The 25,769-nt window shown below is 40.7% G+C and overlaps 1 protein-coding gene across 2 annotated transcripts in view; it reads right to left on the bottom strand.

Annotated features, from left to right (window-relative positions):
* tub (TUB bipartite transcription factor) overlaps positions 1-23,267 on the bottom strand; it is a 48,376-nt gene extending 25,109 nt beyond the window's left edge. The window contains exon 1 of one of the 2 annotated variants that reach the window (XM_070967187.1): positions 22,996-23,267. In XM_070967187.1, coding sequence (XP_070823288.1) covers positions 22,996-23,051 — 56 coding nt within the window. In that variant the 5' untranslated portion in view covers positions 23,052-23,267. The remainder of the gene's footprint in view (positions 1-22,995) is intronic. The other variant, XM_070967179.1, reaches the window with a different exon arrangement.
* Positions 23,268-25,769: the final 2,502 nt, after the last annotated feature.

Raw genomic sequence — 25,769 nt, 5'->3', positions numbered from 1 at the left:
ATTAGACTCAATGTAGCGACAGACAATCTACCAAAGATGCTACAAGAACGGTGTCTATTTCTTTGTGCAGTTAATGTGGTGTGCTATTTATCAGGTTTTTATGATTCAGCACAAAAACCTGATAAATACAATGTGATCAGGTGACATCTCCCAACTTCCCAACTCACCGATAACAAGCTGCAATGAATAAACCGGCTGTGTCCAGATTCAAGAGAGAGCTGCATTTCTCTGCTGCATTTGGAGAAGCCTTGCAATGGGACTGCCTCATCAAACTCTTATGCAGGACGTCGTAGGAGGCAATTAGGACAAAAGGAGTGAGTCACTGACTGGATGCACATTACGTCACATCAGGGTGCTGCACTTCAGAGACACTGGAGGTGAGCCGAGGGATCCTGTCAACAGTAAGTTGGTGGAAGCTAAAAAAGCCCTGTCTGCATCAGGATTGTGTTTAAGAATGCTCACCTGTCAAATTATGCATATCAGAGGAATGAATGGGCAACAGCTAATAACACATGGTGCAACATGATGTTGGACAGAAATAAGTTTAGATTTCTCAAGCTCAAACGTGTATGCACCTCTTAGATACTGCAAAGCCCTTCTCTGAGAACAAAAGGAAACATGATCATGCCCTCTCAATGCTAAAAACAGCATGAAAGAAACAGATTTTTAGCAGTGCATATTAGGGTTGGGCGGTAATCCGGTAATAAGGTAACCCGCGGTATCTGAAAATAGCAACGGTATCAGTTTCATTACCGTCATTAAAAAAATGCTGCGCATATAGCTCTATAGGGGCCTAACATAATTGTAGCATCTTCATAACAAAAATGAAGTCCACTCCTTTCAATGTATCTGGTTGAATTTTTACTCGAGGAAAAGGTGACTGTGAAAAATTACATGCTAAAAAAAATGAACCTGAGTAGTTTTACAGGTGTTTTAACACAGGCATGTCCAGGCGCTCATATGGACGCATCTGGGCAGAGTACCGTTATCTCGTCCAAGCACACGGAGAAACTCCGCTGTTGAAAACGCTTTTTCAGCCTTTTTCTGCTTGCTATTGTTCTTAGCTCTCATAAAAAGACGCGCAATGCAAATGAAACTGTGAAATAACACTTCGGGCTGCTCAGCAGAGTCCTCTGTGAACGCTCTACTAATTCATGAGACGGAGCGGTGAATCTAACTGCGTGATTACGCCGGTCAACAGCTCAGCGACCCGCCCATATTCACCATAGAAACACCAATGACGATCCAGAAGGAAGTAAGCCCAGAGATAAGTTATTGCATGAAGAGCGCTCCCTCCACTCTAGAAATCCCCTCCTTCTTATGTAAACAAGCAGGACATTCGTGATTGATCTCAAACTAACGCATAGGAGGAGACATTAGCAGCGTTTTTTCGGGCTGGTATATAACTTTTGACCACAAAACAGCAAATGTAAAACATACTTTATGATTTAACAATGTTTTTTTTTTTTGCTGGTACTCTTTGGCTGCTAGCTCGCTGAGTTTTCGTCGCACAGTGTGGAGGCAGACATCTTCGTAGTCATCAGACTGTCCGCTTTCCTATGATACCGGGCTTTGGTGGTTTGCGTGAAGTTGTGAAATTAGTAGATGCAGTGCCTTTGACGTGCGCTGTTTCCGTGTTTGTTGTTAAATGCGCATATAATTTTTTGGGGTATGAATTATGTTTCGTTTGGGTGACAATGCTTGGTAGAGGCTTTTAACTGAGGTTTCTCCCCGTCATTCTGGTATGCTACAAGTTAGGATTGGTGCTTCTTCGCGTGAGCATTGACCGTCTGAACTGCGCGCATGTCATGCTGCCCTGCAAAGTGATTTTTAATTAGTCACGGTAATACCGTATACCCCTGGAAAATGTAGGGAAAGTTTGACGGTATCAAAATTTGGATACCGCCCAACTCTAGTGCATATACTGGAGAGCCTTTCTAATAAACAACAAAAAAATGCACTTGAAAAGGCGAGCAAGCTATTGTTCCCTCCTCTTGCTCAGGAACGTGGCCAGAAGTACAAACTGTACATGGCTGCAAATGCCTTTCAAAACTGTGATTACATTGCATATTCAAACTTCTTCTGACAGGCTACTTGAGAGAGCATTTTCAAATCTCTGTCATAATCAGATAACATTTTATTGTCCAGTTCATAGTGGAGTGCTAGGCTGCAGCACCGCTTCATAATTTTACAAAATTAACTGAATTAACCCTGCAAGATACAATATAGGCAAAGTGTGATTACACATATGGATGGACTGATTAAAAGCCAGAAGCAGCCAACTGAAGATGCCTATGATCAGCAGCAACCACAATTCAGCAGATGATATCATATTTGGGGACCTCAAAAAATGTCTATGTACAACTATTCAAAGGAAGCTATTCAACATTGACAGTATGTGGCTTAAACCAAAAAGCCAGCCTCTGAAGGCTGCTGTGAGGCATAAACAGTGGTATCTTTATTTTAAGGGGAGTTGTAAATTTTAGAATGAGAGAGCAAAAGTAACAGAGAGACTATCTGTGTTTGTGAGCGTGAGCGAAAAGTAAATCTCACAGCCTCAGAGACAGAGAGTGAGAGACTGTGTGAGCTTATGCATGAAAAGAATGAAAACTGAATAAGCATAATGGCTTATGCCCTCTATTGATTGCCTCTAATGTCTGCAACGTGGTCTTTGCTGGGAACAACAAATTGTGGAAAATTTTGATTCATATTCAGCCGCATTGGCAGGCACCACTTCATTTGTAATAGCATCACATCAGACCGGGTGCACCTGAGACTGTGCACATGTCTCAGGTGCACCGAACATGGGTAATTCATTGGCCTTTCTTGTTAAATTATGAAGCTGGAACAATTTAATTCCCCTGTCATAGGATTAATAAAGTTTTTGTCTTATCTTGTCTTATCATATCTTAGTTTCTGCCTTCAAGACTACAGTGCAGTGGGACACCAGCCAGCAGGTGGGTGACTGACACACATACACAGTCCTTGTATCAACAAAAATCCCTGTATCTCATCTCTCTGCACCCCAGCAGAGGCCATGCATAAAACATGATTTGGATTAGAAAATGTCACGCTGGATGAAACAGTGTCCCAGTGTCCCAGTGCGGCAACCAGATGGACTGCTTCGATACACCAAAGTTCCTTTGCATCCTCCTTTCCACAGCACAGCTTTGTCTGTGTGTATATGTACAGTATAGCCACCTGTTAACACCTCGCGAGCAGCAGAAAAGCTGACAATACACATTTGCATAAATTCTGATAACATTTTAGAAGTTCTCTTATACAGTAGCTTAATCTGATTTAAAGATAACACTGAAATCTGCAGAACTAAGATAATTTATCTTCCCTTAAACAGCCTCAAAGGTGTGTTGGAGTACTGATTGATTACAGTATGTAAATTATCTGCATCTTGGATTACTGCACAAACATAAATCTACACCAGATGATATAGATTCTGCTAATGTTTCATAAAACAAGCAAAAATGCCTTGAAATCTGTGACTAATACCAAAAACTGCAGTGACAAATAAAAGATAGCTGCAATCTGAAGCTCACCAACAGAAATCCGCTCACATAAGTAATAAGATAATTGCTAAACAGTACAACACACTGCTTTAATAACACCCAGAGATCTGAATCAGTCCCTCAGTGTGACAACCTGAGTAACAGCTATACATCCTGAGGTTTGCTAAATTGGTCTCCATGGTCAAGTTTCCATTTGGAAAGCACTTGTATCCACGGGCAACAGACAAAGATGCGTAGCTTAGTATAATAAGAGGCATAATCCCGAAATGGACTGGTGAGTCATCTCCCACATCCCTGTGTATACAGATGTGTTTACATTTCTAGACGATGCCTTAAAATTGCAACGTAATTTCCCGGCTTTAAATGTGTCGTCATATCATCCTCAAACTTTCCTCAGCGGTGAACTGCGTTCTATATTAAAATGAGGGAGTTAATCTTTTTAATCATCAAAAATCATTAAATCTTCATTGTTTGGAGCCTGCTGAATGTCTGCATTATTCATCAAAGAATTTTGTGCCTCCACAACAGCGACAGCTAACAACAGGCAGGACTGAGTCTTTTCTAGGTCTATGAATATTTTAGGCCTTGAGCTTACATGCTGTCTTATATTTTGTATATTCCTTCAGCTAAAAGGACACACTTCTAAAAAACTGTTAATAAAACTCAATTTTACACCCTGACTCACAATACATTGATATGTACAATAAATTGCAACTCCTTTTCATGTAAGTTAAAGAATCAAAGCATAATTCATCCTTTTCAGATGACAGTGACCTGTTTTTGGTTCAAAGGGGGAATAAAAACTATCATCCCACAGAGACTGATGCACAATCCTTGTAAAGGCAAAAGGCAAAGGCAAATTTATTTGTATAGCACAATTCATACACCAGGCAATTCAAAGTGCTTTACAGAAGCATAAAATACATTAAAATCATACATGTCAAAGAAAGAGAGAAAGAAAAAGAAATTAGAAGAGAATAGAAAGATAAAAATAAAATAAAATACATTTAAAGGAAAATTAAAAACAGAAGCCAGTAAAAGACAATAATTTAATTCAATTTCAATTCAATTCAATTCAATTTTATTTGTATAGCGCCAAATCACAACAGAAGTTGTCTCAGGACACTTTCCATATAGAGCTGGTACAGACCAAGCTCTTTTATCTACAAAGAAACCAACAGTTCCCCCATGAGCAAGCACTTGGCATTTAGAATGATTAAAATCATTGAGCAGATATATTTACTTTAAGTAAAAGCTGTAGCAAATAATAATGTTTTCAACCCTGATTTAAATGAGCTGACACTCGGTGCAGACCTCAGGTGTGCAGGGAGAATGTTCCACAGGTGAGGAGCATAATAACTGAAAGCTGCTTCACTTTGTTTGGTTCTCATTCTGGGAACACACAATAGACCTGTCCCTGATGACCTGAGAGGTCTGGATACTTCATATGGTGTTAATAAATCTAGAATATATTTTGGTCCTAGACCATTTAATGCTTTGTAGACCAACAGTAAGATTTTAAAGTCTATTCTTTGACTCACAGGAAGCCAATGTAGTGATCTGAGGACTGGTGTGATATGGTCCATTTTTCTGGTGTTTGTAAGGACTCCTGCAGCAGCATTTCGAATCAGCTGTATTTGCCTAATTGTTTTTTTGTTTAGGCCCGTAAAGACTACATTGCAATAGTCCAACCTACTGAAAATGAATGCATGAACAAGTTTTTCCATGTCTTCTTTGGACAGACATCCCTTAATTCTGGTTATATTTTTCAGGTGGTAGTAGGCTGATTTGGTAATGAGCTTTAAATGGTTGTTGAAATTCAGGTCAGAATCAATAATTACACCAAGATTTCTGGCTTTATCTGTTGTTGTCAGCAACATGGAGTTAAGGTGAGCACTGACCTTTGACCTTTCATTTTTGGGGCCAAATACAATCACTTCTGTCTTATCTGCATTAAGCTGAAGAAAATTCTGGCGCATCCACTCATTGATTTGATGCATACACTTACTCAGTGAAGGTAAGGGACTGTAGTCATGTGATGACACAGAAATATAAAGTTGTGTATCATCTGCGTAAGTATGATAAGAAATATTATGATGCTCCATAATGTGAGCTAGGGGCAACATGTAAATATTGAAAAGAAGTGGTCCGAGAATGGACCATTGTGGCACCCCACACATCATCTTTTTTCGTTCAGACACATGCTCACCAATTGACACAAAGTAGTCTCTATCTTGTAAATAGGATTTGAACCAGTGTAGTACAGTGCCAGTAAGTCCCATTCACTTTTCCAGCCTGTCAAGAAGTATGTCATGATCAACTGTATCAAAGGCAGCACTGAGATCTAAAATCTAATACTAAGACTGAAGTTTCGGAAGCATCATTATTCAGATGTATGTCATTTAAAACTTTGATAAGTACAGTCTCAGTGCTGTGGTGTGGACGAAATCCAGACTGAAATGCATTAAAAAGATTGTTCCGCATCATGAAAGCATGCATTTGATGAAAAACAATCCTTTCAATAATTTTCTAGAAAGGGAAGATTTAATATTGGCCTGTAGTTACTTATTACTGAAGCATTCAGATTAGTCTTTTTTAGGAGAGGTTTTATTACTGCAGTTTTCAAGGCCTGGGGAAACTGACTGGACTGAAGAGAGCTGCAACACATCTTGAGCTATGCAATTAAAAACATTTTTAAGAAAGTTTGTTGGCAGAGTATCAAGGCAGCATGCTGCAGATTTTAACTGTGATACAGTTTCTGTCAGCCTTGTATGATCTAGAACAGGCAGTTATTTTGCAAATATTTATTTTCATTGTTCAGTGAAATAGTGCTCTTTTTTCCATTGTATTTTTAAATTCAGGTCAAGGCTCCGCTACACGCTCCGAAAGCCCAAAGGATGACAGCTCACGGCATTTTTGTTTGCTAGATGGATAGTTTAAGTTCAGCTTTTTAATTCATTTGAAAGAGACCTTCAACTCTGCGATTTTTTATTATTTTTTTTTGTAAGAGTTCAAAATGCGTTCATTTAATAAATAAAGTTTAATTTTCTGAAACATGGATGGACTGCATGGATTTCATAATCAACACTATTTTACGAGTGTGAAGATATATATATATAGGCTAACATCTTCATTTCACATGTCAAAAAGTGTTTGCGGCTCCCAGTGTTGTCTTTTCCTTGGAAACCAGGTCGAAATGGCTCTTTGAGTGTTAAAGGTTGCCGACCCCTGATCTAGAAGGTTAAAATGTGCTAGATTAAACAAGAAGGCACAGATGGACTTTTTTGAGCTGAAGCTGCACACTGTTTGTCTTATCCTTGAAATTTTATCTGTAAAAAAGGCTGCAAAATGATTGCATGACTTGTTGGATAGCAGCTCAGGAGGGACTGATTCTGTGTTGTCAGTCTATCCACAACAGAAAACAAAGTGCGGGCATTATTACAGTTTCTGTTGATAATCTCTGAGAAGAATGCTTGCCTTGCATTCTTTAGTTCATGGTTATAGGTGTAGAGACTGTTTTTCGTAAATCTCATAATGAACCTGGAGTTTGGTTTTTCGCCACCTGCACTCTGCCTGTCTGCAAACTCTTTTCTGGACTTTGACCGATGTGGTGTTTCTCCAAGGTGCCTTTTTCCTTCCTGACAAAACTTTGGACTTAATTGGGGCGATGGAGTCAATAATAGTCATAACTTTGGAACTGAAACTAATTACAAGGTCATCAGTTAAGCATGAGGGCAGTGTTGGTGATGGTGTAAAAGACTGAGTGAAGACAGGTGTGATCATTAATATAACGCTTTTTGATTACCTCTGTTCCACTTTTGTTAAGAATAGCAGGTGTGGCCATTTTAAATGATACACAATAATGATAAGAAAGAGCAACAGCCGTCACCACAACCTCAGAGATATTAAGCCCTTTGGAGATAACCAAATCTAAAATATGCCCTTTGTTATGTGTTGAATGTGTTACGTGCTGAGATAGGCCAAAATGATCCAGGATGTTTAAAAGTTCTTTAGCACATCCATCTTTGAGATTATCAACATGAATGATGAAGTCACCCACTAACACAACACAGTCAAAATCAATACAAACAACAGACAGTAGATTGGCAAACTCATCGGAAAACTTGGCATTGTATTTTGGGGCTTTGTAGATGGTTACGAAGACTGATCGACAGGGAGACTTTCATTAGATGGCAACATATTCAAAAGATTCAAACTGACCTAAGAGACTCTCTTGCATTGAATGGCATCATTAATCAAACTGCTGTCTGTCTGTCAGCACACCCTGCTGACAGACAGACAGACAGACAGACAGACAGACAGCAGAGAGGCTGAGATGCTAAATGAGAGTGTCATCTTGTCAGGTGCTGCACTGTGAGTCCTGTATCTATCTTTGGAGGATGATATGCACGTGACTCACTGTTTCTAAGCTGTTTCTGCACTTACTTGTCTTCTTTATGCTTTATGTAAAGATCTCAAATGGGTTTTTTTTTTTTTTCCAGTGCCACACACTCATGGCCATTGTGTCTAGTTTGGAAACCTCCCAGTCATTACATACAATGAATGAGATAAGGGAATTGCTCCAGATAAAAGCAGGTAATTGTGAACATAGTGAACAAAATCAAATGGAAAATGGTTGCAGCCTTAACTGTTGTACACTCTTACACCGCACATCAGAGGTTAACCAGCTTGTTCGACATCAGGCAAAGGGAAATACCTTTTGGTGGAAAATGAAGCTGACATAGCATGTCATTCTGACTCTCATATCGTTTCATGGATGGGCGAGCCGTGCTAATAAATGTTTTTAATCCCACGGACATATGCAGAGAGATGGTGGGAGCGCTGTGGTGCGAATGTGTGCAACCCTTGCATCCTAACATCTTTGCGAGGAGGCGACTGTCACGCTGCCTCCTTTGACACACTCTCCTCTGCCTGTGACCATGGCAACAGCAGAGACCAATTATCATTTAAAAGCTCACCGGTAGGCTATTCAACCATAATGTCTGCTTTAAAGAAAGACACACGTGCATAAAACACAAGCACAATCCCACCTTGCCAGTTGCCATAGCTGTGATTAATTAACATCTGGCTGTACCTGCAGCGTACAGTAACATCACTGTGTTGCTGCAGTAAAGTGGCAGTGTTTATTCTTCTTGCCCAACAGGGGGACTCACTGAACAGTGACAGAGATGTGTAGTGATGACTCACAGACACATGGAGGTGCTGTGCAATAGCACAAGATTTGCATTCCTGGCTTTACAATCCCAACAGTGATGGCTTCACACGTCCTGTGAGGACAGGCAATTCACATGAACTGCACATATGCTACAAGAGCTTGCAGTGAGAGCTTGCATTCATTCACTCATGTATTTGTCATAGTGTTGTAAAGGACAGTATCTTACAGTTACTTGCATTTACAAAGATGTGTTTAAGCTTAGGGTGCAGGACCAGCTAAAACATGATGTCATGATAGCAGAATCAGACATGCAGAGAATAAAAGTCACTGAGAGTCAATCACAGACCGACAGTCACAAGTCTTCTGGGCAGATCAGGCACGAGCCTTGCTCAAGAGTACCCTGATAGCAATTGCTGTGGGAGTTAGAGCATTACGTCTTAATTATCCAACCTTAACTTTCTCTGCTGTGTTGGGGATAAAAGGCATCCTAACAGGCTTTCTACCCTTGTGTATTATCATGTTTGTCACCTTAGCAATTATTGGCGCTTCCCTACTCTTTGCCATTCACAGCACAGCAACAAAGAGGACCTCATCATGGCCATAAAAAACATGTTTGATGGACTGAAGATTAAGAAATATAGATATATAACAGAATGTTTCCAGGCATACATGTTTTTGCTTTCACTACCCTCGTCCGGCTGTGACAAAAATCTTTCATTCACTGAGTCATTACCGAACAGTCTGTTCTGTATTTTTGGACTTTGGTTATCAATTTATACAGTGAGAAGCTCATTAAATGTGCAGAAAGTAAAGCCAGAAGAGGACACATTTGAATGTGTTTGTTCCAGCTTTTAGTTAAAATACAATTTTAACTATTAAAACAATTGTCTTAGTTGCAAAGCTGGGATATCAGTGGGCAGGTGACTAAAACAAAATTACTGGATGTTAAATTAGAGAACTGAGGGTCACACCTGAAGTACTGACCGGTCATCTGGTCAAATACTGCTGAAAAACACTTTAAAAAACCCAAATTATAAAGAAGAGAGCAACCACATCAGCTCTTCATTGTTCTTTCCATGCCAATGTGTGAGAGGCATAAATGACTATTCTGGCAAACTGTGAGGGCTAAATTAAAATCTTCTATTATTCAGACAAACTGTTATCTGGAATAGAACACCACACTTCTTTTGTGGAAAAACTGGTGTATACTGGTTTTCATCATTGGTATGGTGAGTCCACAAACAAACTGTATGATGAGTTCTGTTCTTTGTGGAAGTTCTTCTGCCTGGAATATGCTGCCCACCACCACACAGATCAAAAACATATTCTTTCAAAAGGTCAGTAAAACAAAAAATGATGAATCTCACACAGATATTATTTTGTTTTTATTGTTTCAGAGCTGTGTATTTGTGATAGTTTTATTTTTCTTTCCAACTTTATTTCACTTATTTTCTGAGCTTAATATTTTCCTTATATTGCATTTTCCTGTTTTATTGATACTGCACCATTAGACACTGTTGTCTTGCTGTGTTTTTGTGTGGACCCCAGGAAGACTAGTGACCAGTTTATGGAAGCTAATGAGGATCCAAATGCAGAATAAGGTCTGGGAGGAGGAAACAAATGGGATCTGCACACTGTAGTTGCATCTCCTTAGAAAGAGAGGAATGTTTTAATCTATATGCTGATGTTCAGAGGGTCTTGGCAGGATCTCAGTGGGCTCAGTGGGTGTATACAGATGAATGTACATTTAATAATCTTGTAACAGGACAACGTTAATCTTCTAATAAGCTATAGGGTTCATGCTCCCACCAGGTCATCAGTATTATAACTGAGGGGCAGCCCACTGTGAGTTAAGACACCAGTGAAATCACATGCTCACTCAGGGTTGTGTGTTTACAGTTTGTAAACATTGCAAGCTTTGAAATAAATTCTTAATATGAAGATGAGTTTTAAAAATACATATTTGTATATTTTGCCCGTATTTATTCATAGGATTATTTGCATAATGTATCATCAAGTCATTTAATATTCCACAGTTGGGGTCCCCTAGGTCCAGCTTATTTCTGCCTCAGTTTCCCTGCAAAAAAGCAAACTAAATAATCATTATCGACTAATCAATGTGTTCAATATAGAGTGGCATAAACCACTTGGATCCTGCAGCAGCATCTCTCAGACAACAGCATGACGTTCCATGTGATGAAGTGACAGTGGGAGATGAGACAGCATGCTCACACTTAAAGTCTGCTCATGGATGACAGATACATAATTACACACACACACACGCACGCACGCACGCACGCACGCACGCACGCACGCACGCACACACACACACACACACACACACACACACCCTTATTTCTCAAAAACTTAATTCCACTTCTCAATTTTACTCCATGATGTTTCACCATAACAACCAGCTGCAGAGGCACACACATCCACTAGGGGCACATTTATGGAGCTTTTCAAAAGAGTACTCACAAAATCCTTCAAGAATCCAATAAAAATATAAAATCCATAAATTAAAAAAGGTAAAATCCAAAGTAAAAAGATTAAATGCACTTTACCTGAGCCAATAAAAACTAATCTTTATGAGTGACTTGAAATAAGATGCAAATCTCCTGCCCTGTGAGCATCCGCACATTTCAGATGAGACTTCACTTGACAGACCAAGGCTAACTGTCTTTCATGTATAATGTATAGTCCACGGTAATGCAGGCTGAAACAGGAATATCCTGTGATGAGGCAGAGAATAAAATTCAGTAATAAAGGACAATGAGAGGGAACGAGAAGTGAGAAGAGTCCAAGAAAGAGTGAGATGAGTTCTTTAATGGCACTTAAATATAAATAAATGAGGAAAGGGGAATGGTCTTGGTGTAATTATTCTACAATATCATCACACTTCTCGGTGCCAAGTGTCCAACACATCACAGTGTCACACCTGGTGTTCTGCAGTGATTTCTCTTCATATTGACCCATATTTAGATCACGTTTCAAAATCTACTCATTTACTGCGAGGTATTTGTTTATACAGTGTCGGCTCTCGACTGTAATTACAGCAATAACCTTGAACGCAGTTAGTTAATTGGCCAAATATACCTATCAGTTAGGGGCCTAAATGCTGGCCAGCATCAAATTAAACCTTGAGATGAAGACTATAAAATGATAATGTATGTATTGTAAGTTCTAAAAATGTTTTACAAGAAATTAAAAGATGGCACAACATAAAAAATAAAATCCCTAAAGTTGAACAGGCAGAAAACACAATGTTGTTATGGTGAACAAGTTACCAAACATATCCAGTAGACATGGAGCAACATTAGCATTAATTTGAAGCCACGTTTCTGAATGTAAGTCCAATATTCACTCTCCTTTCAGCTCTGTGGCTGCTGAGCATCACAATGCTCACCAATTAGTCAGACTTTTTATCTGTCTGCCTGTAGCGACACTTATTACTAAGTTTATCAGACAAGTGCGCGGGGACCAGGGTTGATGAGAGCAGTGAGAATGAATCAAAACGGTAAAGCTGTGGGCTGTAAAACCAAAACAATTAGCTAAAAGATGCTATAAAACACTTGGCAGAGCAACGAGCTACCCCTTTTACTTAACACAATTGATCCACTGTTTGTATAAAAAAATAATCAACACAATGCTTTGCTTTTGTGTTAGCAAGCATGATATGTACCATGTACCATGTATATGCACCAGGACTGACATTATGTATGAGTTTAAAAATGTCTGCGGTCATATGTGTATGTCAGTAACTACATAAATGTATGACCTTCACCTTCACAGATATGCCTGTGACACAACAGTCCATACACGTAGCCTCAGCACAGACTGCAGGAGGCTGTGGTGAATACCAAACATACAGTTTTTATGACACAAATGATCTCCCAGTAAAAACATATTAAGAATAAACTGTCAATAAATCTCAAATGTCTGAGTAAGAAAATAATAGAATTGCTGATGGAGAAAATGTACATTCACTTGCCCACTGACTACTCTGCTATCACACATCGGATTCCTAATATGGAATTAAATGTGGCCAGCTGTGTTCATCTTGATAAATGCTGGGGAAAGAAAAGGGTCCTCATTTAGTCGAGGTCATATAAAGAGGAAGTGTTCTGCAGTACAGTATTTGTCATCACTTCTTAATGCTTTTTTTCTTGGAGTAGTCATCTGTAAGGAACAAGGGCACAGCTGGGTTGTCACGCTGCTCCAGACTCTTGATCCAAAGGCACACCTGCTGCTGAAAGGGTAATTCAGCTCAAATCCACTTTGATGTGGAGAATCAACAATGTACAACAAAGCGTGGAGGCTACAAGCAATGTCATGCCACTCATACGTATAGTGATTATGATTTCTGAACAGAGGTGATGCGGTTCCTTTCAGGAAACTGCCTTTACAAGTCTGAAGTAGAGGATTTGGTAAGAAATGGCAGGCTGACAAGAAAATCACCTTTAATGATGGTATGAAATGAAAAACGTTGATTTTACATCAGCTGGTGCAGATTTGAAAATGAAAAATCTCCACTGACTGGCATTTAATATATTTGATGATTTTCACAGCAGGCTCTTTTCTTTCCACCAAATTCGAAAGCATTTGAGTCATGCGTGTGATGCTATTGTGTGCAGACGTTTCTGCTGCCTTTAAAAAACCTTGGACGTAGAAACAAAGCACACTCAAAATTCAAGGCGGCTTGTAAGTCACGCCTGCCAACAAGCTGGGAACAAGTGCAACCCTTAGGGATCAAGAATAAGGCACTATTATCATTTCTTGTCACAGTAGATATGCAATACTGAGAAACTCATGAAGTCTTGGAAGACTGGCCTCACAAACACCTCTACACCCCTGAACTGCATCTCTCAGCACTTCAAACGTCATCTCATAATCATCAAGTGTCACTGGAGGACATTTAAAAGGCTCTGTCCTCGACTGCCGAGCTGATTGTCCTGTTTCTCATTTGCATCTAAAATGCACGTAAAGAGAAAGACAAAAATAACGATTCTTTATTACAATTTTAACAACAACACTTTTGTGTATTTGCTTGTTGGACACACATACATCATCTGCGTCCCATGATATCAAGCCCCAGACCTTCAATCAATGCCATCAATAATTACCTCAGTGCAATTTAATTAGACGATAAGTTGGTAAATCTGTTGGGAAGCCGACTGGATTTATTCTGTTTGAAGTTATAAAAGTGTATCCATTGAATTTATATTTGAATAACAGATATTTAAATAATATACGAATAGGATGGATATACTGTAGATTTTTGTTAAGAGTCAATCATGAATTTTCAATAGGACCATTAATTTCTGCACAAGGGATGGATTGCTTCAATGGCTTTAAAGCTAACTGCTCCGTTCCCAAAGACATTATTATTAGAACAATTAGAACAATTACTGGGGCTTTGTCAGCAAAACAGCTATAAAACAAAGAAGCATTAATCAAATGAGTCATTTTAAGGAATACATAAGTAATGACTTAATTTTAGTGACTTTTTTGTTCCAATGAAAATGGTTGCATTACCACAGAAAGAACTAACTGTGTACATACAATGACTGCCAGCAAATGGAAATGAGCATCCCATCTAGAAAACACCAAAACTGCCAGTTCTCCTCCAGTCTGCCAACATCACCACCACAGCAGACACCGGTCACTCCCCCCTCACAGCAACAGAAAGCCACAGCACAGAGGGAGATGTCAGAGAGGAAGCTTCTCCACCTCTGCACCTGATGTCAGTTCCTACGTGTCAGCAACATTATAAGAGATGCAGCTTCAAACCACAGAGGCAGGTCAGCACGCTGACAGGCAGGCTGCCTTTCTGCCATGACACCCTCACAAACTCCCTCTGATCTCCACCTGAAAAATCTTTAAGCTTCGCCTCAGTGGATCCTGAAGCACCCTACCCCTTTCCCTCCTTACCTCACATCTGCTCACTAAACTCACCTCTATCTGTCCACTATGTATCATCTGGCTTTGTTGTTAAATGATGTTCCCGATGAAACCAGTGGTTATGTGTCCAAAATGTAATGTATTTTATCAGAAATAAATATGTTATTATGTACTATGATAAACATATATACATATGTTAGTGTATATCATATCATTTATCGTCTAAAAATACATATAAAATCTGGCATTGGCTATAAATCAGTATTCACATCATGTATTCTGTTCTCTACCATATAATACTGCTATACTACAGAATCTGCATTCAGTTGCAGGTGTGGTCATTATCTCTCTTGCTAACATTTCAGAAAAAGAAAACTGTAGAGGAGCTTAGCATTGTCGGGCTAGCCTGCAAACCAGACAAATCTGTGAGCTCATGTTTTGTTTGTGAAATGTTCTGGCAATGCCAAGCTATTAGTTCAGCTATCAGCTATTTGTTTTGCATTAAGTTAACTTTTGTTCCAGGTTTATGTCCCTGTGACAGGTAAAAACACAGTATGTGGACAGTTCAAGTAAACGCCAGCTCCTCTAATTATGATAACGAAAGACCATTTCTATGGAAACATCTGACATTCAGTTTTTGCAATTTCTTTACCTAATATCCTGATGGAAGACACACAGAGAGGTGTAATGCATTGAAATCTCTCACAACCTGACCGTGGTTGCTGCTGCTACAAATCATCTCAGGCAGCACAGACAAAAGCCTAAAGGCTTTGTTTGGTACCCTGCTTTTTTACTTGTGGTTACTACAGAAACAGGTAGACAGTGACTAAGCTATGAAATGCATAATAACTGCAGTGCAGCAAGAGGGTAATTGAAAATTAGGAGGTCAGATGAGCAAGACATGACAGGCCACATCACCAGGAACAATGACAGGTAGGATGCTGCATTTTCTTAAGCTTAGTTTAGCTTATTTTTATTCACAGTTCTCTTAAGTATGTGTCATGCTAGGGAGCTGAATCCTCTAATTCAATCAGGGGTAAGGTTTGTGGACAGGCTCAGACTGGATGTTCTGACACTGTCTGGACATAGCTGTGACTTCAGCTGCTCTCATGCACTGCACTGCACTGCACTGCACTGTAGCAGGCATATAAAGAACTGTAGCTCAAGCTTTCTTTTCCAGGCTCATCTCTCCCATAATGCTGTGCAATAGTTGTCTCTGCAATCCAAAACCTAAATTTCCACTTGCACAGACACAGCACTAAAACAAATCAAATTTTATATAACTCACTTGTTTCATTTACATTAAGGCTTAAACTTGTGCATAATTATGGACATGGCCGCTTTGAGTGGCAGCTAACCACTAGGTTTCAGCAACCAGGCTTCATTCAACCCCCCTCGGCTCCACCCACACTCCACCTGTGCCAATTGTTGGATTGGCCGGGAGTTTAGCAGAGCCAGGCACTGCCAAGATGACAACAGCCGGATCCATCAACACCAAGCTTCACAACGGTGAAATCAGAGACCATGTCCAGGTTTTATAGTCTACGGTGTGGAGGTGTAATTCCCTCTGCACAAATACTGCTGAATGATCATAATCCGGTTTCAAACGCAGACACTATACGACTGAGACTGTGCTCTTATCTGTAGTGGAAACACTACGATGAGCTAGGGCTACTGGACAGTCTGGCTGCCTTTGACACAGTTAACCACCAAATCCTCCTCTCCACACTTGCTGAGCTTGGTTTCTCAGGATCTGCTCTCCACTGCTTTGATTCCTACCTATCAGGGAGATCTTTTGCAGTATCTTGGAGGGGAGAAGTGTCCAAATCCCACTGCTTGTCCACAGGGGTACCACAAGGGTCAGTGCTGGGACCCCTTCTCGTCTCAGTATACACCACCGCACTTGGTTCTCACATGGCCTCTCATACCATTCATATGCTGACGATACCCAGCTCCTCCTTTCGTTCCCGCCAAATGACCCCACGGTCTCGGCTCGAGTGTTGGCATGCCTCGCTGATATCTCGGCATGGATGAAGGGACGACACCTTCAGCTTAACCTGTCAAAGACTGAGTTCCTTGTCATCCCAGCTGGTCCCTGTATACAACAACAGATCAGTATCCAGCTTGACTCAGGTCTGCTCACAAAATCTGCCAGAAACTTGGGTGTCTCGATCGATGACCAGCTAACTTTCAAAGAGCATGTGGCCTCTATCGCTCGGTCTTGCCAATTCACCCTGTACAACATCAGGAAGATCAGACCCTACCTGTCTGAGCATGCAACACAACTCCTAGTACAAGCGCTGGTACACACGCCTCGACTATTGCAATTCCTTACTGGCAGGGCTCCCAACATGCTCACTAAAACCTTTACAGATGATACAGAATGCGGCGGCTCGCCTGGTATTTAACCAGCCCAAACGAGCGCATGTCACTATATTAGTCCTTGATGCTTGCATACAAAATTGCCACCAAAACCGCTCCGACCTACCTGAACTCCCTCAATCAGGTTTATGCTCCCTCCCGCTCACTACGCTCTGCCCAGGAACAGCACCTGGTGCTGCCACCTCCAAAAACTCCTAAGTCTCTAGCCAGTCTCTTTTCTTCTATGGTTCCCAGGTGGTAGAACGAGTTACCAAACTCCACTCGTTCTGCAGAGTCCCTTGCGATCTTAAGAAAAAGACTAAAGACCAAGCTCTTTACTGGACACCTTGTTCTTTAATTAAAACAAAAACAAACAAACAAAAAAAAAACTCTATCGACTCTATGCACTTTTTGCACTACTTCATAGCATTGTCTTGTAGCACCTATGTCCAGTTGGACCAGAAAGTTGCCTTAGGGCACTTATTCTTATTTTTCTCTCCCATCTAGAACCTTGCTTGTGTTGTATGAAAATCTCATATGTACATCACTTTGGATAAAAGTGTCTGCCAAATGACAAATTGTAATTGTAATTGTAATCATAGAAATATTGTGAATACTACAGTAAAACTGCAGGCAACAGTGTGTTTCTATGATTGTCTCGCTCTTCTGCGACTACATGATGCTACCTGTCACTTTGATCATGAAGCTGACACTACTCCATAGAGTATGTAGACTACAATATAGTAAAGAACTGAATATATATAGTATATAGTTTAGAGAATAGTGTCGGTTCCATATCTGTCTGCTTCAGTGCCATCGATTTATCAATACACAGCAAAGTTAGGTTATTAATATTTCAAACCATGATTGGGGACATTTTCACTTATACAAAGCTCAGTCAGGTAAAGGATTAGTAAATCAGGCAGACCAGATGAACATATTCAACTAAACAACCCGTCTGCCTCGGCCCTCTTCGGTTGGAAAACTTAGTTAGAAAATTTAGCGTTGTTCAGTCCATCTGTCCGTTTGTCTGATATGTTAATTCAGAGCAGGATCTCTCTCCCAACTCAGATCAGTTCAGACTGTCCTGACAACCACATTCAACTTTTTCTCTCCACTCTGACCAGGAAAATGCAGTTTCTTATATCATGGAGGTAAACAGTTTCTTTGGATGGAGACAGAAGAGTCAATCTCAGACATTTTGTTTGGTTTGGTGCAGTTTCCAGCTAAGGTACATGTTTTGTTTTTTTTGTTTTTTTTTGGTGACTCATTTTAATGCCACCCACAATGGCACACAATGGATTCCCACTTCAGGAGCTTGGTATGTAGTTGATGACCAGTGTTAGAAATACACTGACAACATACCCTCTAACAGGTTACAGCTTATGTAAGGCAATAGAGTGTATACACATACACACACTGTCAAGCTGCAGTGCCAATTCACACCTGCATCACAAGCTGAACAGACATGAGCACACCTCAGATCAACCCATCTGATCTGAAACCAGTCACACAGAGTTGTTATTCAGAGGTGTAAAACAATATTCCATGAAAGCACAATTCATTGAAGCCGCTTGCTGCATGTCTAAATCAACTGTTGAATGTCTTCTAGTCAAGAGTTCGTTCCAGTGTCCTCAGAAAGCTGCACAGATTCCAAACGAGTACAGCTGAAATCAAAGACAATAACACAGACTTGATAACATGGCCACTTACTGTAGCAAACAATGCAAAGCCTCCCAATAAACACAGACTGAAACTACTTCCATACCAAGCCAGCAACGTCTAGAAGCACTGTTTGCATGTGAATGCATCACAGCATCACAACAGTAGGGCAATTGTACATAGATGAGAACATGTTCTTTTCACACCTCAGCAGGTTAAACCTTCTGAGCTTCATATTCACCTGCAGTTTTAATACAGCTGACCTCACAGTTTTGCACTTCTCATTTAAATATGTACTTCTTCTTGTGAAACAGCTGATCTGATATAAAACAGTGCTTTGGTCGCTGCTCATAAAGCACACCTGTTCACTACACTTTCCTGCATTGAAAGGTGGATCAAATCTCTAATTTCTGACAATGAAGACAAAATCAACATAAATCCAGGTGCTGTATGATCAGCATTTCAAAATGAGTGATCACAGACAGAAAGTTTAAGTTTATTGCTGCACAGCCCTCAATGGTGTCTTAGGTCACTGTTTTCCACGAAGCTCAGTTTTTCTTTCATCCTTCTTTCATAAAATGCCAGATCAGTGCTTTCACTTTCATCCACTTAAGAGACTGAAAACCTGAGGTGTTTGGGCATGAAAAATGCCAGCGTAGTGTAAATGAACAGCCAAAGCAGAATGACACAGAGACTTTGAGAAAACATGTTCTCTTACATATATGCAGATAAAACAGGCCACTGTGTCTCTCTCAGCTGTCTATAACATAAATCACTGGCCGGAGAGGCATCAGCACGAGCCTGCAGCCTTTTTGTGAAACAAAAACTAGTGAGGAGATTCACTTTTTTCTTCTCTTCTCTTCTCTTTGACACTTACCCACAAGTTCCAACCAAAAAGTAAATCCTCCATCCTGGTTGAGAAAAGGCAGGAAGGAAATAAACAAAACTCAGGAGAGATGAGCGTTTGGAGTTTCATTTGATTTCCTTCTCCAATATCATCCTGCAGACGAGCAGGAATGTTTTTAATTCATGAGGGGTTTGTGACATATCACATTTCTTAATATCCAGAGCTAGGCTTCAGGTGTCTTAAAATAATCATCAGGTCCCATGACGAAGCATGAGAAATTAAGGAGAAACTTACTATGCACAAGTTCCACAGCTTCCTCTCTTTTTACCCGTGTGGTTTGCTGGGGGGAAACACATCAAACAGCACTGGATAAACGGGTACACAAGGACATTAAAACTAACATTTGTCTTTGATTAGAAACAGAGAATCTGTGCTGAGCTCTACAGGCTCTCAATTGTATCTTGTCAGCCCACCTTGGCCTTCCATCTCTAGGCTACAGTGTTTACTGAGTGGGTGCCAGGAGTACACAGTGTGATTGAACGTATACTGCAGGTACAAGTACAAACAGGCTATGCCACGAATTACAATGCCTGCCAAAACATCAGTAAGACATTGCTATACTCAAAACAGTCTGAGAGGCTCTGAGTTTAAATACGCTTATTCATGTTAGATCACTCTCTGCAGATCATCCAGTGTCAAAAGAAAACAGGAAACAACAAGTATTCAGATTGGGCTCAAGTAAGGCCAGGACCGATTACTGACTCACTAAAGATTTGAGCCTTACTTTCAACAAATTATCTATTTTTTCCCCCCTATGATCAGCATTTGTTCAACAAGGGACTTGTTTTCCAGCTTTTGTAAAGCCAAAGAGCATCCAGTTTCTAATGCCTAACTGGCAACTATCAGCAGAAATAACACACTTTACTGTCAGTCCCCATCAGCTGTTGCCAATTCCATGAGCTAGCCAAACCGCTAAGTGAAACCAGCCTAACTAACTCACTGTGTTTGGCAGTGCTCATAACACTGAGTTAGCAGATAGCTCCTGTTCAGCACTGTTCTGGGTCTGTCTCTTCTGTGCGGCATCTCAAACAGGCCGTGGTTGAAATCCACAAAATCAATATCTCTGACACATTCAGGGCTGAGCAGCTGATGTGCACACTGACATCACTGCTGTCATAAAAGAACAACCACTTTTGAATAACAGGACAAATATGTTGTAAACGACTACAATGGCTGAGTTCACCACTGTCTGACTTCAAGACCTTGAACACCCACTGGCGTTCTCACTTATTCTAGCTAATCTGCTCAGGTGGATGTTAGGTGGAGCTATGCTGGAATTACAGAACATGAGGCCGCCAAAATTCAACCAATAACAAAGGTAAAGCTAACAGGTGCCACTAAACTAATAAGAGGGTCAGAAAAGCACAGCCTGTACACCCACACAGTCCTGAGCTGAGGTTTAATCAGGCAAAATAAGTGAAGACAGCTGTGTGGGTGGACCAGAGATCTCCACAGCCTTTAATGTGTCGGGGTAATAGTCATCACAGATATTGCTTTGGGGCCCCGTATGGAGAAACAGGCGTGCATGTGTGTGTGTGTGTGTGTGTGTGTGTGTGTGTGTGTGTGTGTGTGTGTGTGTGTGTGTGTGTGTGTGTGTGTGTGTGTGTGTGTGTGTGTGTGTGTGTGTGTCTGTATTTCAGCATGTATGTACTCACCCTCCAATTTAAGTGCTACCTCATGCAGAAGAGATGCCATTTTTCTCATTTTCACTGCTGCCCCTCAGAGAGTCTGTGCACGTCATTGGAAACCTAACTGCTCTTTGTCAAGACTCTGCATCTGTGCATCTCTTTTTTATGTCCCTACATATTAAAGTATGGCTGCCAGACGCTAGAGACAAGGAAGAATGATTGAGCTTCCAGTCTGACTGGAAATTAGACTTCTTCCCTCACGTCACATTGTATTTTGTGTGTTAGTTTAGAGTAGAGACCTAAATTTGACCCCTGAAGCACGTCACGTTAACATCACGGTTCAGTCTTGGTCGGATTGATTTTGGACATTACAAAGACTTCGCGAATCTCTTTGAATGGTCAGTTCTTGCTTAACCTCCTCCAGTATGACTGTCAATCTGTTGACAGGACATTAGCAGAGAGGATGCTTATGCCACAACCAAAACAATCTGCTCACTTGTGTGAGGAAAGAACTGGGAAGTGAATCTTAAACTTAAGTTAATGGTTTTCTGAAGGAAAAATATTCTATGATGTTTCCGTACAAGCAAACAGCAATCCTCATTTAGTGCACATGCCGTGGCAACTCTTAATGGCCTTGAAGTGGCTGCACACAGTAAACATTATTTAGCACTGTGAGATATCTTAGGACTCTAAGAGACCACTGGCTCTGGCAGCAGTCTCTTGGGAAGTCCAAGCACAGATTCAGAATACCAATTATACTGTGTGAGCCAACATATACAGTGTTGTCAGAGTAAAACCGCCTCTCCTGATACAGCAACAGTATCTCCAACCATCCATTGTATTCCAAATTGTTGTCTGAGTATGACTAAGGAAGAATTGGTTTTGGCTGAATCGTGCTATTAAAATGATTCTACATACTTGAGTATACTTACAGAACAGTTCCTCCGTGTTCGAGTCATTTTCTTTAGTCATGGCCATTCAAACACACTGACTCACTGACACTGTGTGGATGACATCGCACGCTGGCAAAATGGACATTTTGTTCATTGACGTTACTTATTCATGAAATGCAAATGTGTCACAAATCACTCCTCGCAAAACAATCCTCCGCCTGCTCATATTTTCAAAGCCTTCTCCAAAAGAAATTTGCATTCAGAATGGCAGCTACTGTCAAGCTGAGGACCACCATGGCCGGGGTGGTTTTATCATCTATGCTCTGTGTTCGCACTCCACAGGCCTGCTTTAATTTGTATTAAAATGTGAGGTTTTGATCCCGGTCAGCACTGCTGAGACAGAGCCTGCCAACTTCCTGCCTAATGAGTCCAGGTCTGTGACTGAAGCAGCATTTAGGCTGTACACACAGATAGTCTCACCACTGTGCTGATGATTTTCAGTCTGTACAGTAAATAAACATTGTCACATATCCAGCATGCAAAACTTTTAGTATAAAAGGTGAAGTGATCATTGGATAGATGGAGTAAACTATTGAGTATGATGGTACTGACTGACAACAGCACTATGAGGTGTCGTTGTTGTGGGAATGTTTGTGTGATGGGGGGCTGTCTAGGGGGAGATCTGTGGACACACCATGGACATAAAGACACACTGAAAGCCAGACTTCTGCCAGCAGACACAATATGATGCTTAAGCTACTTAATACACTCTCTTATTTCCAAATCCGCTGCACCTGTCAACTAATTACGCAGGGGAGGGGGCTCCCACCGAGCTGCAGCCTCAAGCTTTACAATATCGGCCTAGGATGACAACACAATCGAAGACTAAGCGCAAAACTAGCGCTTTCCACGTCCCCTTCCCGTGATGGTAAATCTGGCTTACCTGTCATAACTCCATCTACTGTAGGACATGCTCCTGTTGCTGCTGACTCCCTCCATGTCTCCGGCGAACTGGAAGGACTGGACGAGGGGTGGCGAGACGGCAGAAATGAAGTCGTAAACGCGCCTCTCTCCGTCTCTTCCTAAAAGAATCGCCGTGGAGTAAATGAACAGAAAGGCTGTGCGGAGCCAGACGCTCTCTTATGGGCTATACCACTACAGAGAGGGGAGCGCGAGCCGTCAGCCCGCGGTGCACGCACGGATGCTGATTTATTTATTTTTAATTATTTATTTATTTCAATCACGCACTCGCAACGCCGATTAATTTTGCTGACAAACTCCTAACAGAGAGGGTGTCGATAGCCAGACCCGTAGACTGCTTAAACAGGCCGAATCAATGGATGAAAGTGTGATTTGTTTAATTTCATTATTGGCACGTGATGACTGCTTCATAGCCCACAGCAAACACTGAACCTTTTCAATCACTTGCTGATCAATGCATGAAGGCTGATAGTAGGTATGCTAGTACTAGCTCACAGATACTAGCACACACACACACACACACACACACACACACACACACACACACACACACACACACACACACACACAGAGTTCAGGTCTTTTTTTTTCTTTTCCAAATGCTGAATGTACTTGGATGAAGATATCTGTACTTCCTATTTGCCGTTGAATGCCATTTAATGCAAATTAGAGTTGGTCAAATTTTCCTATTTTTCACAGGATCAGTCACAGCTCATGCATGCAAGTTAAGACTGCTGCTTCTCTAAGGTCATGAAGTGGATGTCTGCACAGCTGCAATTTTGTGCAAACACGGAGATGCTTTACTACAAGCTATCATTAGGTGAACCAATCCAGAGAGAAAAGGTGGAAATGAGGGGAAAACAAACCCTCTTGTGCTGCCATTTCAATACTGTGAACCCCATATCTGCAATCTATTGTCTTTCACTGAAGCCATTGAATGAACATAAAGGATGCTGGAGCGGTGGAGGTCCTTCAACCTTCCCACACATCTAATTTTTTCTTCTGTATTATGTTATGTTGTTACCGCAGCTGGAGGACACCAGAATTCCTCTAATGAAGGCATTTTCTCTTTCCATGTTCACTATGATTTGATGAACATTATATATGATTTTGAGAATAAAGTCCAGTCATGATGAGTCACCACAAACTGCGTATGCTCACAAAACAATGGCCCATATACCAATGATAGAACATAAATCTTATTGATTAACATGCTGATAATGAAGAGTGCGTAGGCATTGTTTGGATTTCCTTTACACATACTCACCATCACTAACATAGTGGTGTTTAACGCTACAGGCCAGATGATATCTTCATACCCACAGGACCATGTTGACTGAAATAGTCTGTTACAGATACAGCTGGATTCAGTGTCTGCACCCCTTGCAGTGCAGGCAACATTTGAATGTCCTCTATATAAAGCACTTTTCTAAATGCAATATCAGTCACATAGGATTGAAATCATGTCACAGCTGTAAAGAGGAGTGGTCTGCTCTCTCAGAGGAAGACAGGAGCATACAGAGAAGCCCTATTTTCACAGGGAGAGTGGCTGTCAAAATTGCACATATTGTAAGGGATAACTAGGACATTACTAAGAGCGATGACGGCCTTTGTGATGTGTTTACTGTACCATCTGAGTTTTAGACATTCACCTACAATAAAAGAGAGTAGTCAGGATTTACTAGCAATGGTTTGATGAAAATGAGGTGAATCTTATGCTACAGGCCTCACGGTCTAAATCTCAAACTCAGCTGAATTTACAGGAAATGCAGGACTGACGTGTTAGATTGCACTCTCCGCCACCATTGTGAAAGCTTTCCCTTCAGTAGGGGCTTGTACAGACACCTTGCTACAAGTCTTCATGTTGCACGATCTTCTTTTAATTCGTCACCCATCTGCATGTGTCCGTGTTATGTGTTCTTGTCTTTCAACCCCTAGTGGTTCCAGCATTTAATAACAGTTCTTAGTCAAAACATCCCCCTTGTGGTCAAATGTGTGCATGCATGTTTTGGCTTCATCTTTATGTGGGTACATATGTGTGAATTACACGGCTTATTGGTTAAGGTTCATTGTGGGTTAAGTCACCCTGAGGAAGGCAAGTGTCCACTTGAAAGCCTTTTTCTTTATGAGCACTTATAGTAATATCGTGCTGATGTAATGCAATGTCTACATTTTTTAAGCATTTCGATATCATTTTTATTAAATTCTGTAGCTCCAGGGGGGATTAATGAATCGGTATCTGTTAGTAATGTTAGTAATCAGACTTCATATGTATTTTCAGTGTCTACTGTTGCTCTCAGAGGCTGTAACTTGGGAGAGGCACAGAGAGACTATAGGTGGGCACTATAGTTTGAAAGTCTGGCCAACATCGAGCAGAATATATATATTTATATATAAAGTTCTGCTGTGATTTGGTGCTATAGAAAAAAAACTGATACAGTAGGGTTATGTTGTGGCAACCGTATTCAACAATAAAGTCAAAAGTCTTTCAGAAATTCAGAAATACCAATGAAAATAAAAACAGAACAGTTTATGTGCAACTTACACCCAAGGAGATGAAGAGCAGATCTGGACTAACCAACGAGAAGAAAGATGGTCCAAAAATCTGATCAAATCCAGTATTTCACAAAGTCCTGATTAGATCCAGTTGGAGTCATCCTGTGAACAACAATGGGATCCTGCATCACAGATGGACTTCAGTGTTCAAGCCACTGACACAAGGCTCAGTATGTAAGA

The sequence above is a fragment of the Chaetodon trifascialis genome, chromosome 1, assembly GCF_039877785.1.
Source record: "Chaetodon trifascialis isolate fChaTrf1 chromosome 1, fChaTrf1.hap1, whole genome shotgun sequence".
NCBI classification, from domain to species: domain Eukaryota; kingdom Metazoa; phylum Chordata; class Actinopteri; order Chaetodontiformes; family Chaetodontidae; genus Chaetodon; species Chaetodon trifascialis.
The sequence above is the reverse complement of the archived record's forward strand: the minus strand, read 5'-3'. Positions and strand labels throughout refer to the sequence as shown.